The 14,478-nt window shown below is 45.4% G+C and overlaps 1 protein-coding gene across 2 annotated transcripts in view; it reads right to left on the bottom strand.

Annotated features, from left to right (window-relative positions):
* The window catches only part of LOC106974825 (proteinase-activated receptor 2), a 98,627-nt gene extending 88,249 nt beyond the window's left edge, over window positions 1-10,378 (bottom strand). Inside the window, exon 1 of one of the 2 annotated variants that reach the window (XM_027039678.2) lies at window positions 9,973-10,378. In XM_027039678.2, coding sequence (XP_026895479.1) covers window positions 9,973-10,060 — 88 coding nt within the window. In that variant the 5' untranslated portion in view covers window positions 10,061-10,378. The remainder of the gene's footprint in view (window positions 1-9,972) is intronic. The other variant, XM_027039671.2, reaches the window with a different exon arrangement.
* Between the last annotated feature and the right edge of the window lie 4,100 nt (window positions 10,379-14,478).

Below are 14,478 nucleotides of genomic sequence, written 5' to 3'. Positions count from 1 at the left end.
ACAGGCTGGAGCCCAGGAGGAATGCATAATCCCTTGATTAAATATCATTACCTAAGGCGTCACCTTTTCTTGCTACTATAGGTTTGATATTTTGGTTTTTCTGGAATTAAAAAATGTCAGGAAAAAAAATTTTGATTTAAGTATATACCAGCACCAAAGAAAGAACAAAACCAATTCCAAATAAATAGACATATCCAACTAACTCAAGCCCCTTAGGCTGAAATTCAGTTTGAGTATCTCCCTTTTTCTCCCATCCTGGCACAGCTCACAGGTCAAGGAGAAAGCGCCTGTCAGTGTGCCAAACGCTCTCTCAATTCATCTGTGGTTTTGTTGTTAAGCTATGGTTTCAAACACATAAAAAGCAGCTCAGGTCCTAAAATCAGTTCTCATACTCCTTGCTAAGTTTCACTCAATTTAGGTTTCTCTTACATGCCCCTAGAGTCATTTTGTGGTTCAATACAGCACACTGCTAAATGCTTAAATATGGACTCTCTAACTCTGGAGAAAGTCAGGCCATGCTTCATTTATCTTTGATGAGATCTAGCGTGGAAGCAGAGTGGTGACTAGATGTGGTACCGAGGTCCCTTGGGATCCTGGAATTTACACCATGCCAGCCTCCGCTGAAGCACCAGCCTTGGTTCTGACTCAGAGCTCCGGCCTACAGGGCTTTTGCTTTGTAGGAATTAGCAAAGCAGAAGTCTCAGGACCTTGCCCACATTCCCACACAGAGCAGGACAGCTGTACCCTGCACTTCCCCACAAGTGAATCAACACTACAGACTAAAGAGAAGTAGAGAAGAAGTTGATGGAAAATTAACAGAAACATATTTATTCCATCAAATGACAAACAGCAAAATTACTGGAATACTCCACTGCCTCAAATGCAAATACACACCATTTTCCAATATAAAGAATCAGAGCTCCTGAAAGAAATGGCTAGTTCCAGATGTGGGGTAAGAAATACACTAGCTGAATCTCTATTCTTTAAAGAATATTAGGGTCAAAAAAAAAAAAAGAATATTAGGGTCAGGTTCGACTCTGGAGTCTGGGCTCTCACTGGCCAAGGTGTGACAATTGACCACCAAAAGAATAGTGAATGACAAGAGTGACTTAAAACATGTGAAATATGTCATATATGTTAAGATCCAGGAGTTCATAATGATCCTCAAAGGAAAATGAAACCTTTTTGGTCACCTCTGGAGGAAATGAGGGGACCCTGTACAAAAATTGGTAAATAAAAGCAAGATTCAAGCATTTACCCTGCCTTTTCTATATAAATTGTATTTTCAGGGAAACAAAACAGTCAATGAGAGAAGGTTCTTTTTTATAAAATAATTCCAGCTCACAAACGCAGAAACAATAGCAGGTTTAGGAAAGCATCGTTTGGAAGCTCTTGGTGAAAAAAGGGACTCAGTCTAATCAGGAGTGGTCACTAAAGCCACTGGATGAGAGGTGGATAGAAAACTTCATAACAGCCGGAGCAAGCAAACAAATGCCTGAATCGGCTGAGCAATCTTTTTTTTTTTTTAAGATTTCATTCTTTTTTTCTCCTACTGAGTAATCTCACGATCACAAAAAGAGAGGCAATCCTGAGATGCATCAGAAGTACACAGTACCACTGCCGACTTAGTCTTACAAAAATCCAAACCCGAATCTGATCAAGCCTGCTGATGTACCTACCATGTGACAGAAAATGCAGGCGACAGATTGGCACGATGAACAACCAACCCTATGTGACGCAGCTGGCCGGATCCAGCGGGCAGGGGAGGCTCCGTGACAAATGACCCAGTTTCTTTGAAAAATAAACAGCCATGAAAAAGGAGGAGAGGGGAAACAGTTACAGAGTAAAAGAGATTTAAGAGACATACCAACCAAATGCAACGGTTGGCTTTGTTTGATCCTGATTCAAACAAAACAACTGTAAAAAGGCATTTATGAGACAATCAGCAAAATCTGAATGCTGACTGAATAGTGCATGATATCAAAAAATTGATATTCATTTTTTTAGGTGATATAATGGTGTTATGGTTATACATTAAAAAAAAGAGTTCTTATCTCTGAGGACATATGTCAATGCATTTGTGGATGAAATGATGTATGTGTCTGGGATTTGCTTTAATATTGTTCAGTTGGGGAGGAAGAAAAGTGAGGTGTAGGTAAAACAAAATATGGAGAATAATTATACTGTTCACTTTTGGGTATGTTTGAAAGTTTTCATAATAAAAGGTAAAAAAAAAAAAAGGAACAACAAATATTGTATGCATAATTACTTACTCCTAGAAACAAAGGACAAGGGTTTTTGCTTGTTTTCCTTTTATTTTAGTCTTGAAGGGAAAAAAGTTCATGAATGTGTAAATGAACATTGTTTTACATTTAACGAATTCATGTAATACCAATTCCTCAAAGGCTTTTCTGGAATATGGAGGAGTTGTTATGAAAAACACTTAACATGTGTTGAACACCTACTCTGTGCTAGGTACTTCATGACTTACCTCATGTAACTCTAACATTTCTACAAGATAAGTATTATAATCCCTGTTGTATGGACAATATACAGAGGCACAGATAGGCTAAGTAACTAATCCAAAGTCACACAGGAAGTGGAGGAGCCAGGATTTGAACCTAGATCTTCCTGGCTCTGAAGCTCATACCCTTTGAACCATACCGCATTACCCTGTCTCTTTAAAAGACCTGAGGGTGCCAGGGTGGTTAAGTGGCTGGCTCTTGATTTCGGCTCGGGTCATGATCTCGCGGTTCATGAGCTCAAGTCCCATATCAGGCTCTTCGCTGACAGTGTGGAGCCTCCTTGGGATTCTCATTCTCTCTCTCTCTGTCTCTCCCTCCATCCCTCCTTCTCTCTCTGTTCCTTCCCCACTTGTACTCTCTCTCTCTCTCTCAAACTTAATAATAAAAAAATAAGACCTGAGATTTATGACCTACTCCTAAAACAGTATAATTACTTTCCTCTAACCTTTTCAGCAAACAAATGAATGTGCCCTTCCTTGTAACTAGAGCAGACGGTACATGACCAGGTGAATATGTAACTTAAGTTGATGATGTTCTTGATCACTGCTTGGGAATTCACGAGTCCTGCTGACCTTGGCTACACACCAATCACATGCTAACAACCTAGTTCTCACAGACACATCAGTTGTAGTACAGAGATGTTCAAGGACAAAACAGAAAAACCAATCTTTTTTTCTTGAAAAAAATTTTTTTAACATTTATTTACTTTTGAAATAGAGAAAGACAGAGTGTGAACAGAGAAGGGGCAGGGAGAGAGGGAGACACAGAATCGGAAGCAGGCTCCAGGTTCCAAGCTGTCAGCACAGAGCCTGATGCAGGGCTCGAACTCACAAACTGTGAGATCATGACCTGAACCAAAGTTGCATGCCCAACCGACCGAGTCACCCAAGCATTCCAGAAAAACCAATCTTTAAAAGAGTGTTCAAGATAGGGCAGAAGCAAAAGCAGCAATGAACAAAAGTCTCTGCTATGAGAAAAGCAGAATTAAAGGTAGAATAAGGTAGGCACTGACTGCAAGGTTTAGAAAAGGTTGCCAGTATCAGGGGCTGCTTTCCCTTCTATCCCACATCCCTGGGGCAGAGACTCAGCTGGAAGCACAGGAGAGCAAACTTAAGACGAAGCTGGGAGAGGAGTTACAGGGGAATGCAAGATAAAAGCAACCAGAAAATTTCAATGTGGGGGCACTCAAGGCTAGAACAGGCAAAAAGATGACAGAAGAGAAGCATGTGGGGTCCTAGGCTGGAGCCTCCTGGAGGCCAGGGCTTGACATGGGGGGTTAGGACACTAGCAGGCCTCTCTGGGAACAATTCTGATTCCCTGGTTTTTCCCATTCCTCTGGCCTGTTTAGTCACAAAAGTTAGAAGCCCTGAGTTCCAGGTCCTGGGAACACTGCTCTCTATAAAAACAAGCTAAAATGAAAACTAATTCACTCTAAAAGATGTTAATAATCAGTTCCTCCTGGTACTAAGCTGTCTCCGTCCCCAAACCCGCCCAAGTCCTACTGCAGTCTGTAAACCTGAACTCAGACAATGTGGATTCTGGACTGTGACAGAAACTATCATGAACAGCACTTCGTGGAAAGCAAACTCTTCTCACAAAACAAGTAAGGTTGTCAATTCTGCTAACCATGGGACAATACACTGAGCCTGCTACACTATGCTTTACATGATGGTGGAGACTTGATAATGGTTATGAAATCAATTTAGAAGGCTTAACAAGCATTTGAAAAAGTAGAATACTGTAGGAAATACTGGACTTCATAGCACATGGTAAAGGTGAGTATAGTTCAGTAGAACTTTTATTTCATGTCTATGTATATACACAACTGCCCATGCATATTTATTGCACACACACACAACTACTGTGTCACAATAAAAAGTATATTTCTTAGTCTTTACTGTTAGCAAAAAAAAAGAAAATACTGGAAAACACTATTCTACAATACCCTAATACCTGACTTCTAATTCATCATGGACTTGAAATACAGATTACATAAGGTCCTTTCTTAAAATTAAGTAAATTTGTTTTCAAGTGCAAATTACAGGTTATTCCTGTTATGTCAAAAGGCTGGTTCTTTTGAAAGTAAATAAAGAATGCATAAAGGCCTGTAATGGCCTTGAAGTGACAAAACTTCATCGGATGCCTTGGGGTGGAGGAAATGGAGGTTGTAACTTCAGAGGGTTTCTGCAAATACCATCACAGGATCAGTGTGGGAGAGGGTGTTTGGAGGAACTGGACGCTCATACCCAGAAAAAACAATCTCGGCCCATGGGGAGAGCTACTTGCTCTGACAGTTCTGGGTATAAGCAAGAGAAGACAAAAGGAAGAATGACAGAAACCTCAAAATAGGGAAATAAACAAATTTCTGAATGCTGAAACCAATACCAGCCTCATAGTAAAAAATAAACCAAGGCTGTGGTTCCTCATGACTCTTCCTGAATGATTTCCTAAGTATACACAGCACAGGGGAGCCTGAAAACTAGTGAGAGGAGAGTCCTCCAGAACCCAAAGGCCACATACTGTATGATGCTATTTATACAAAGTGCAGAGAAGAGGGCTGCGTGGCTGGCTCAGTTGGTGGAGCATGTGACTCTTGATCTCAGGGTGGTGAGATCGAGCCCCCAGTAGGGTGCAGAGATTATTTAAAAAATAAAATAAAATCTTTAAAAAAAAGAAAGAAAGAAATGCAGAGAAGAGGTAAACTCACAAAGACAAAAAGCAAATCTGTGGTTGCCAGGGACTGGGGGGGGGAGAAGGGGGTTTAAGGGGCTTGTTTTGGGGTGATGAAAATATTTTGGAACTAGACAGATGTAGTGGCTATACAACATCGTAAATGTACTAAACACCACTAAACTATGTACTTTATTATCTTTTAAAATGTTTATTTATTTTGAGAGAGAGAGAGAGAGAGAGAAAGCGCGCATGCACATGCGAGTGGGGGAGGGGCACAGAGAAAGGACAGAGAATTCCAAGGAGGCTCCCTACTGTGGTGCAGAGCCCAACTTGGGGGATCATGACCTGAGCCGAAATCAAGAACTGGAGGCTTACCCCACTGGGCCACCCAGGCACCCCTAAACTGTATATTTTAAAGGGGTTAATTTAACACTCTGTAAACTTTACCTCAATTTAAAAATATACAGGAAAGAAAGACAATGGAGTTCTGAGGGAAAAGAGGAATGTGTGTCTAAACAGAGGAGAGCGGGGAAGATTAGAAACCAAGGGTCTTGGAGATTCCACTGTCTCTGTGGAACTGCACACACTTAAGGCTCAGCTGAGGTCCAGTGTGTGAGGGTGACAAGGACAAAGATGAACTGAGTGAGGGAGGGGGAAGGGGCAGAGAGGGCAGTGGGAGGACGGCTGGCCGAAGCATTTTGGAAAAGGAGCAAATTCAGAGCTGGTGAGAAAGTGCCAGTTAGGGTTCACAGCACACCAATCCATTTAGACATAAAGGGCTGAGAAATACTGAATTAGAAAGATGGAGAGAGGGGTGCAAAGGCATCCAGCAGAGAGGACATGAGAATATTCCTGAGAAGGGGCCCCCACTCCTCAGAAACATTCCCTCACACAAAGGAAGGGTGGACTAATTTAGGGGGAACCTATTATCTCTATATGTCCTATAAAAATAAACGTCAAAGGCATAGGGGATGAAAAAAGTGAATGAGGGAAGGAGGGAGGGAGAGAAGGAAGAAATTAATTTAGGTAGATTTTTAGAGTAGAAGGCTACTCTTGCTTTTCATAAGAAATTTGGCTTTCAGTCTTACAGAGGTTTCTGGTCTGCTTAGGGTAGAATCAGTGTCCAGTTTTGTGCCTTTTATTTAGGCTTAAGATCACAGTCTCTCAGTAACAGCCAATTAATTAGCATATTCATGAGTAGGGATGCATTTATGGCCTGTCTTAACACGTGTTTGCAAAAGTAAATGGTAGCATACCACAACCTAAGCATAAATGTTCCCTAGACACCTCCATGTGCTAGGCCTGGGCTACAGACCAATGGGGTGCAGACTTTGCGCTTTAGGTTTTCTGGAGAACCTAGGAGTTACCCTTCTCTACAGGGGGTCTGGATGGCTTCTTCTCTAAGGGGAGGGGGGCGGGGGGAGGGGCCGGGTAGAGAAAGCCAGAACTTAGGAAAGACAGGCTTGTGGGCAAACACCAGATCCATTTTTTGCTAGACTTGTGACTTAACCATTTGGGGTCTGTTTACCTACCTGTAAAATGGAGATGACATCTACGGAAAGGACTGTCATAAGGAATAAACAAGAAAGCGTATGTAAAGAACCTAAGCAAGATGTTGCTGTAGTAGGTGCTTGATACAGAGTGGCTGTTTTTAATTACAGGTGAACACGTGGGGTGTAAGGGAGGGCATTTTGGCCAGAGGGAGTGGCAGGGGGGTAGAAGCCAGAGAAAGCAGAGCTCCTTGGAGGAGGAAGTGAAGGGTGGGGCTGGGGGAAATATAGGTAATATAACAGGTTATGTAAAGAGGAGGCTGGCTAGAGGCTGGGGACCCATCCTGCAAGGGGAGGGGCACCTCACTCTATGCTAAGGAGTTGGGCTTGACCTTCTGGGCAGTTGGGCAGCATGTAGAATCTTCCACCCAATCCCCTCTACCATGGTCACCTTCAGCTGTTCTCGAACCCCTTCACCCTCCAGATCCTCACAAAATTTACAAACGGCGCCCCTTGGATGTTGGCCCTCTTTAATGAAGGCAAGTCATGTCACTTACATCGCATGGACAAAGGAAAGTAAACCAGCTAATGAACGCATGAATTTCTCAATAAATGTCGGCTGAATGAACACTGGTTCTAGACTCCCTGGGGATAAATGGAAGTTTATAATCTTAACTGGAGAGATGAGATACCCACATAGTGACAGTGCAGGAAATGCCAACATGAGTGGGGACAAAAAGTCCCAAGAGCTTCAGGAAAGCTCAAACTGGTGGGCAGGGCCAGCCTGGAGGGCTTGCCAATGCCTGGGGTCTCACAGTTCCTCCGATCGCATACAACCGGTTATGACAGATACTCTTTAGAGCTGCCTGTGAACGGTGATAAGAAAAAGAGACCTATTTTTAGTTGATTTTATTACTGATTTAAACTCTCTAAAGACAAGGCCCCACTTATTTCCTGCATGCAGGGCCCCCTCCCCCATTTGGAATTTCGGTATACTGTCTCTGAGCCTTAGTTTCAGAATGGTAACGGGATAAACATCTGCCTTGACCAAGTGTTCTGACAGGGTAAAATTAAGATACTTTGAAGTGCAAATGCCTCCCAACCCAGGGTCTGACAAGGAATAGGACACTTAGCCTGAGCTCCTTTTCCTCCCTCGGTGTCCCTTCTTTCCCTCCCCAAGTGGTTCCAGAATCCACTGTAGACAAATGAGCCAGTGTGTGTGTTCAGTTATCCGCCCACACCGGCTAGCCCATCTTAGCATGCACCTTCTCAGTTCATAAGGAAGAAAGCAGAGCACAAACAGCAGCCTTAACTTTACTCCTTAACAGAGACCAAGAATCTTCCCCCGAGGCCACTGCGAGGAAAGGTGACTACAGTGGGTCAGCGCTTGTATAAACTTGTCCCCAACACTACCATCCAAATCACAAACAACAATTTGTATTCTCAGCAACTTGTCCCAAAATAAAATTACAAAGTCACATAATACAGCACATGTAATACCACACACAACGCTCAGTTCTCCATGTTTCCTCAAACACCCCAGGAGATAATGCCAGTTATCCACAGCAGCTTGGCTAGCTCCTGCAAAACTGGGCCTCTATCTGAAGCTTTTATTTTTCCCAAAAGCACCGTGTCCAAACTCACCCTGAGCAAAGACGCAGAGCAGAGCAAACACTATTTTTGTCACTTCTTATTCTTTAAAAAAAAATTTTTTTTTAATGTTTATTCATTTTTTGACAGAGTGAGTGGGCAGGGGCAGAGAGAGAAGGAGACACAGAATCCAAAGCAAGCTCCAGGTTCTGAACTGAAAGCACAGAGCCCAACATGGGGCTCGAACTCACAGACCGTGAGATCATGACCTGAGCCGAAGTCGGACGCTTAACCAACTGAGACACCCAGGTGCCCCTTCTTCTTTTTTTTTTTTAAGGTTTATTTGTTTATTTTGGGAGAGAGAGAACTCGAGCAGGGGAGGAACAAAGAGAGAGAGAAGGAGAGAGAGAATCCCAGGCAGACTCCATCCTGTTAAGAAGCCCCATCAGAAGCACGATCACACAACTCTAGGATCATGACCTGAGTCTAAACCAAGAGTAGGATGCTCAACCAACTGAACCACCCAGGCACCCCACCACCTTTTTCTTGATGCACCTACACTAGGTTCCAGTGTGAAAACAATGTCAAGTACACAATCTGTTACCCATAAGAAATCCAGCTAGAATCTGTTTGTACATGAAAAAAAATGGGAGGGGGAGGGGGCTAAAAGCTTATGAAGTACTATGGCTATGAAGAACCTGAAACATTGTTTCCCCCCTCAGCTTCAAACTAGTGTCTTTACCAGTTAAAAACAACTCCTCTGTCCTGCTTTTTAGGGGTGAGGGGCGTTTGGAAAATACATTTATTTGGTCAAGTAGCCAGATACTTAAAAATACACACTAATGGCGAGAATTATATTCTGGTAAGCAACCTCCTCCTTGCAGCATGCCAGAAACAGAAATACTGAACTCCCATAGTGTCAAAGGGAGCCAGGTTCTGGGGAGAGATCTCTTTTTCCTCAGCTCACTTGGAAGACTGGGTTCTGGGTAACAAAACCTCCCAGCCACCAGCACCATCACTGAGGCCGCTGCCACTGCCATCCTGTGGCTATCCTGTTATCACCATACATTCCGCACCATGAGCACCTCCCCATACACACGGCCCGTGTCAGAAGCTGCTGATACTGATTTTCTACTAAAAGTCCCCAGTACTTAGCTTTTCTCTACACCATTTTCCTCGCCCGTAATATGTGCAAGAGAAACAATTCCAGCAAAACAAAACTTCAGCGGGAGCGCTTCTCCACTTTATGTTGAAAAGGCCAGAACGTAGACTGGTGGAGCAACCCAAGACCCGTTCTTTTTGGAGCGGTCCTGGGAGAAACAGGTCACACAGTGGCAACAAAAGCAACGAGGGGCCAGGGGCCTCAGGCTTCCCAAGGAAAATGTGACCACCTCTTCCTCCTCCCTATCCAACACCACGTCTCCAGAAGGCTGCATCCTCCGAAACCAAGTGCCAAGGAGCATGGCTCATAATCCCCGCCGGGATCTGACTGGGGGAGACTCTGGATCTCAGCTCAAATAGCTGCTTGGCTTCTGGAACAACCTGAGACAAAGGGTGCGGCCAAGGGCACCGCCGTCGAGGGGAAAGCGCAGCCTGTACCTATTCGGTCCCCTCTCCCGCCCGCTCCATTCCCGCGGGGTCCCTGGCTGCCGGGCCCACAACGAGCAGGGAGGGAATACCGGGGCAGCTCTCACCGGAATTGCCGCCTCGGGTGCGGGCCGACAGCAGGGGGCCGCACAGACTGAGTCCCGCGGCCACCAGCAGCAGCCGCCGCGGCCCCATTGTCCCGAGGCTCCGCGCGGCTCGGGCAGACGGCCCCGCCTCCGAGCGGCTCGGGTTCCCTGCGCTCTCCCTCTCGCCGCGGGGTCCAGCCGCCCGCCGGGGCGCACGCGCGGGCGGGCAGAGCGCTCACTGCCCGGAGACAGAGGGAGGACGCTCCGCGTCGCCCCACTGGCCGGAGTGTCTGGTGGCGTGTGCGGTGGCTCTCCGAGGGCGCAGGCGGAGGCGAAGGCGGGGGGCGGAACCCGGGCGCGCAGGAGCCAAGGCGCACGAGCGGGGAAGGGCGCCCCCCGGCGCCGAGTGTGCGCGTCCAGGCGTTGGCCGCCCGCCACACGCTCCCCTCCCCCTCCCCCTCTCCGTGAGCCCCTCGGCCGCCGCTCCGCTGTCCCCGGCTTCGGCGACCCGGCCTCTCGCGGTGCGCTGCACCGCGCGCCCCGCCCTGCCCCGGTCCCGGCAGCCGGCCACTGCCCGGCGGGGGGATCTAACCGAGACAGTTTTTCCTCCGGGCGCCTTTGACCCGACAAACTCTCAGTGACTCAGACCGGCGGGGTCCTCGGAACAGGGCGGCGCGGCCTCGGGAGCTTTTGCCTTGGCTTCTCATGACCCTCCTGGGGAGCAAAGGCGTCGGCAGTGAACTTCCGAGCAGCGATGCGCCCCAGGGCGCCGGCCCCCACGGCCCCGGCCGACACCTTCCCGACCCGAGCCAAAGCGCCCCCCTTCAGGCCGAGCGCTGCTGCCCTTTGGGAAACTGGGTCTTTAGCTGAAAGGTTCAAAGTGACTCGTGTTTTTTAACTTAGGGAGAGTGGACTGCAAAGTTTATCCTGCAGTAACAAGGTAGCCCCTAATGAGAAGGAGCCTTTCTGTTTGGGCAGATTTTTTGACATTTTTATAAATTCGTTTCCCTTTATTTGCTGAAGTTAGTCTTTTCCTGCGTGGGGCACTTACGGTTTCGCGGACTGACTTCGAGGGGAACTCGTCAGGCCGAGCCCGAGCGCAGCCTCTCGCCGCTCCTGCCCCGCACGGCTGCAACCTTTTGTCCTCTGACCGCGCTCTCCGCCCCGCCGGGCGCTGGAGCACCTGCGCAGCCTCCCCCGGGGTCGCGGCCGCTGCGCGTTCCCTGCGCCCCCGGCACGGCTCCGGCGCCTGCCTCCCGAGGGCGGCCCGGGTGCTCCGAAGGCATCCCTCGCGCTTTCTGGGAAGATTGTACGGGAGTTTGGCGCAGTTCGGCCAAATTCGAGTCGCAGGGTGGCGGACACCGGGGGACGTCGCGGCTGGGGCTGGGCGGGGAGGAGCACGCGGTTGATTTGGCTGCCCAGGCAGATCTGGTGGGTGTTAAAGACCGCCGCGGGAAACGGCTACCCTCAGCCGGCCTTTTCCGGGCAATTTCACCCGCAGCCCCTTCTCCTCTTCGTTGTGCGGGCGTGTTCTGCACTATGTGGTTGATAAAACTACTTGAGAGTCATTGGTCGGGTTTAAGCTTTCTAAAAAGGGAATTTCGCTTTGAGAGTGTCATTCCCCAGTGAGAGCCCTGACACTTAAAATAGGGAAAAGAGAGGAGACTGCCTCGTTTCCTATATTCCTCCCATCGTTCTCAGAGGACAGGACCTTGTTGTGTATAGAAGTCGCTCAATAAATGACTGAATAACTCATACATAGTTAATTAAAAAAATCTTTTCCTATTCAATTCTCCAAGGAAAACATATCCAAGAGTAGATGTGAACCCCTAAAATCATGTATTTCCTCACTCCCTAATTTATACTATTTTTCATACATCCTAAGATGCCATCGATTTTAAGCCTCATTTTAGGGGTGCTTGGGTGGCTCAGTCTGTTAAGCTGACTCTTAATTTCCGCTCAGGTCGTGATCTCACTGTGAGTTGGAGCCTCACATGGGGCTCTACACTGACAGTGCCAAGCCTGCTTGGGATTCTCTCTCTCTCTCTCTCTCTCTCTCTCTCTCTCTGCCCCTCCCCTGCTTGGGCTCGCTCTCAAAATAAATAAACATTAAAAAAAAGACTCATTTTAATTTATGTACTACAAAGCACCCACACAAAAATGCTGCCAGTGTTTAAACTGTGGCATACCTGTTGATTGTAAGAAACATCTCAACTTCAGGATTGTTTAAACATGAAGGAAGACCACTTTAGAATCAACGAAATAGTGTAAATATAAAAGTAATCAATACAGGTGGCAAGAAATTCTAACAGTTCGAGGAAATTAAATGAAAAGTAAAAGTGTCTTCACCCTCCCCTTCTAAGAACCATGTATCCATGATGGCCCTGGTTAAAAGTTTCTGTCCATCATTCAAGGGTTTGTATCCACATACAAGTATATATATGTATATCCTTAAAATAACAATGGGATAAAACTACGAGTACGCTTTAAAAGTTCCACTATGTCATTGGTGGAAAATGGTTTTAACCATTTTACAAAACTGAAGTTTAAAAGGACGCTCTTTCGGTTAGTCATTAGAACAGAATGCACAGAGTGCTGAAACTCAGGCTTCATTCTTTGTGTATATTAGCCAAATTGAAGCATCCTTTACAGTGGGGCCGAGACATAGTGAACAAGGGTGGAGAGTGGAACAGAATGAGGCATTTTCTTCCTCCCTTTAGTGTTTTCTATAGGTTGTGGATTGCTCATTGAACAGTCACTAAAAACCTACCTTCGGAAACAGTGGTTTTAACTTTTATCACACACAGTGCAGATTCCTGAACCTCATTCCAGACCTATGAAATCAGATTCTACATTTTTGACAAGCAGCCCCAGGTAATGGCGATGTCTGGGGGTGCCTAGCCAAAGTTTAGACAAATGTAATTCTAAGACAGTGGTTCTCAAACTTTAAGCATGGATCAGAGTCATCTGGAAGATTTGTTAAACCACAGTGCTGGACCTCATCTCCAGAGTTTTTGATTCTGTAGGTCTGGGGTGTGGTCTGAAAATTTGCATTTAAAAAAAATTTTTTTTGTAATGTTTATTTATTTTTGAGACAGGGAGAGACAGCATGAACGGGGGAGGGTCAGAGAGAGAGGGAGACAGAGAATCTGAAACAGGCTCCATGCTCTGAGCTGTCAGCACAGAGCCCGACATGGGGCTCGAACTCACGAACCGTGAGATCATGACCTGAGCCAAAGTCGGACGCTTAACCGACTGAGCCACCCAGGTGCCCCTGAAAATTTGCATTTTTAACGAGTTCTCAGGTGGTGCAGATGCTGAAGATGATGGGGGCAAGGGCAGGTGGGAAGGACACACTTTGAAAACTGCTCTGAGAGATAAAAAGAACTAAACAGGATTTCATATAGTTTGTGTGAGTTTTTTTAGATTACACAATATTTCAGGACGCCTGGGTGGCTCAGTTGGTTGAGCATCCGACTTCAGGCTCAGGTCATTATCTCGAAGTTCTTGGGTTCTGCCCCTGCATCTGGCTCACTACAGTCAGCCCAGAGCTCCTTTCGGTTCCTCTGTGCGCCTCCCCCATTCGCGCGTGCGTGCTCCCTCTCAAAAGTAAATAAACATTAAAAAAATAAATTACACATTTCAAGCATCGAAAAGTATACCCATGGGCTTACAACCTGGCATTAACATGTATATGTATATGTATATGTATATGTATATGTATATGTATATGTATATGTATATATATCTTGTATTCATTAGGCTTTTTTTTTGGTACCCTTTTCTGATTTCATTTTTTCCTGCCCAAAAGAGTAACCTTTTTATTCATGTTTTTTTGTACCATTGGTACATTTGTGTTTCAAAAAAAAAAAAAAAGCATTGCTTTGTATGTTCTATATACTTATACAAACAGTAACATACTTTAGGAATACTTCTGTAGTTTTCATTTTTCTAGATTTACCTGGTTGTATATGTATATCTAATTCTTTTTAAACTCTTTATAGTATGCCTTTGTATATAGAACATTTTATTCTTCTAACACTATTTTATCTGAAGTTTGGTCCAATTTATTTCACACAACATATTTTTGCTTTATTTTCCATGATTAATCTGGCCAGAGGTTGGAAATGACTCTTTTCCAATGCCCGTCTTTTTGTTTTGTTGCTTTTATTGTTTATTTTCATTGTCATTAATTTTCACACAGGCTTTTTATCATTTCTTTCTACTTTCTTTGAATTTACTATTATTCTCCCAACGTTTTGAACTGATTGCTTTGTTTAATTTTCACTCCTCCCTCAAGTAAACATTTCATCTGCATTTTGTATGTTTTGACATGTGCATATATATGGCAATTCATGTGAAAATATTTTGTCAATTTCACTAACTCTTCCTCAATCCACTCATTATTGGAAGTTTCGACTGGCTTCCTGATTAATTCTTTTTTGTTTGTTTTTAGACAGAGGGGGAGAGAGTGGGCGAGCAGGGGAGAGGGGCAGAGGGAGAGAGAGAATCTTAAGCAGGCTCCAC

The sequence above is a fragment of the Acinonyx jubatus genome, chromosome A1 (genome assembly GCF_027475565.1).
Source record: "Acinonyx jubatus isolate Ajub_Pintada_27869175 chromosome A1, VMU_Ajub_asm_v1.0, whole genome shotgun sequence".
Classification (NCBI taxonomy): Eukaryota; Metazoa; Chordata; class Mammalia; order Carnivora; family Felidae; genus Acinonyx; species Acinonyx jubatus.
Note: the sequence above shows the minus strand (reverse complement) of the source record. Positions and strands in the feature narration are given on the sequence as shown.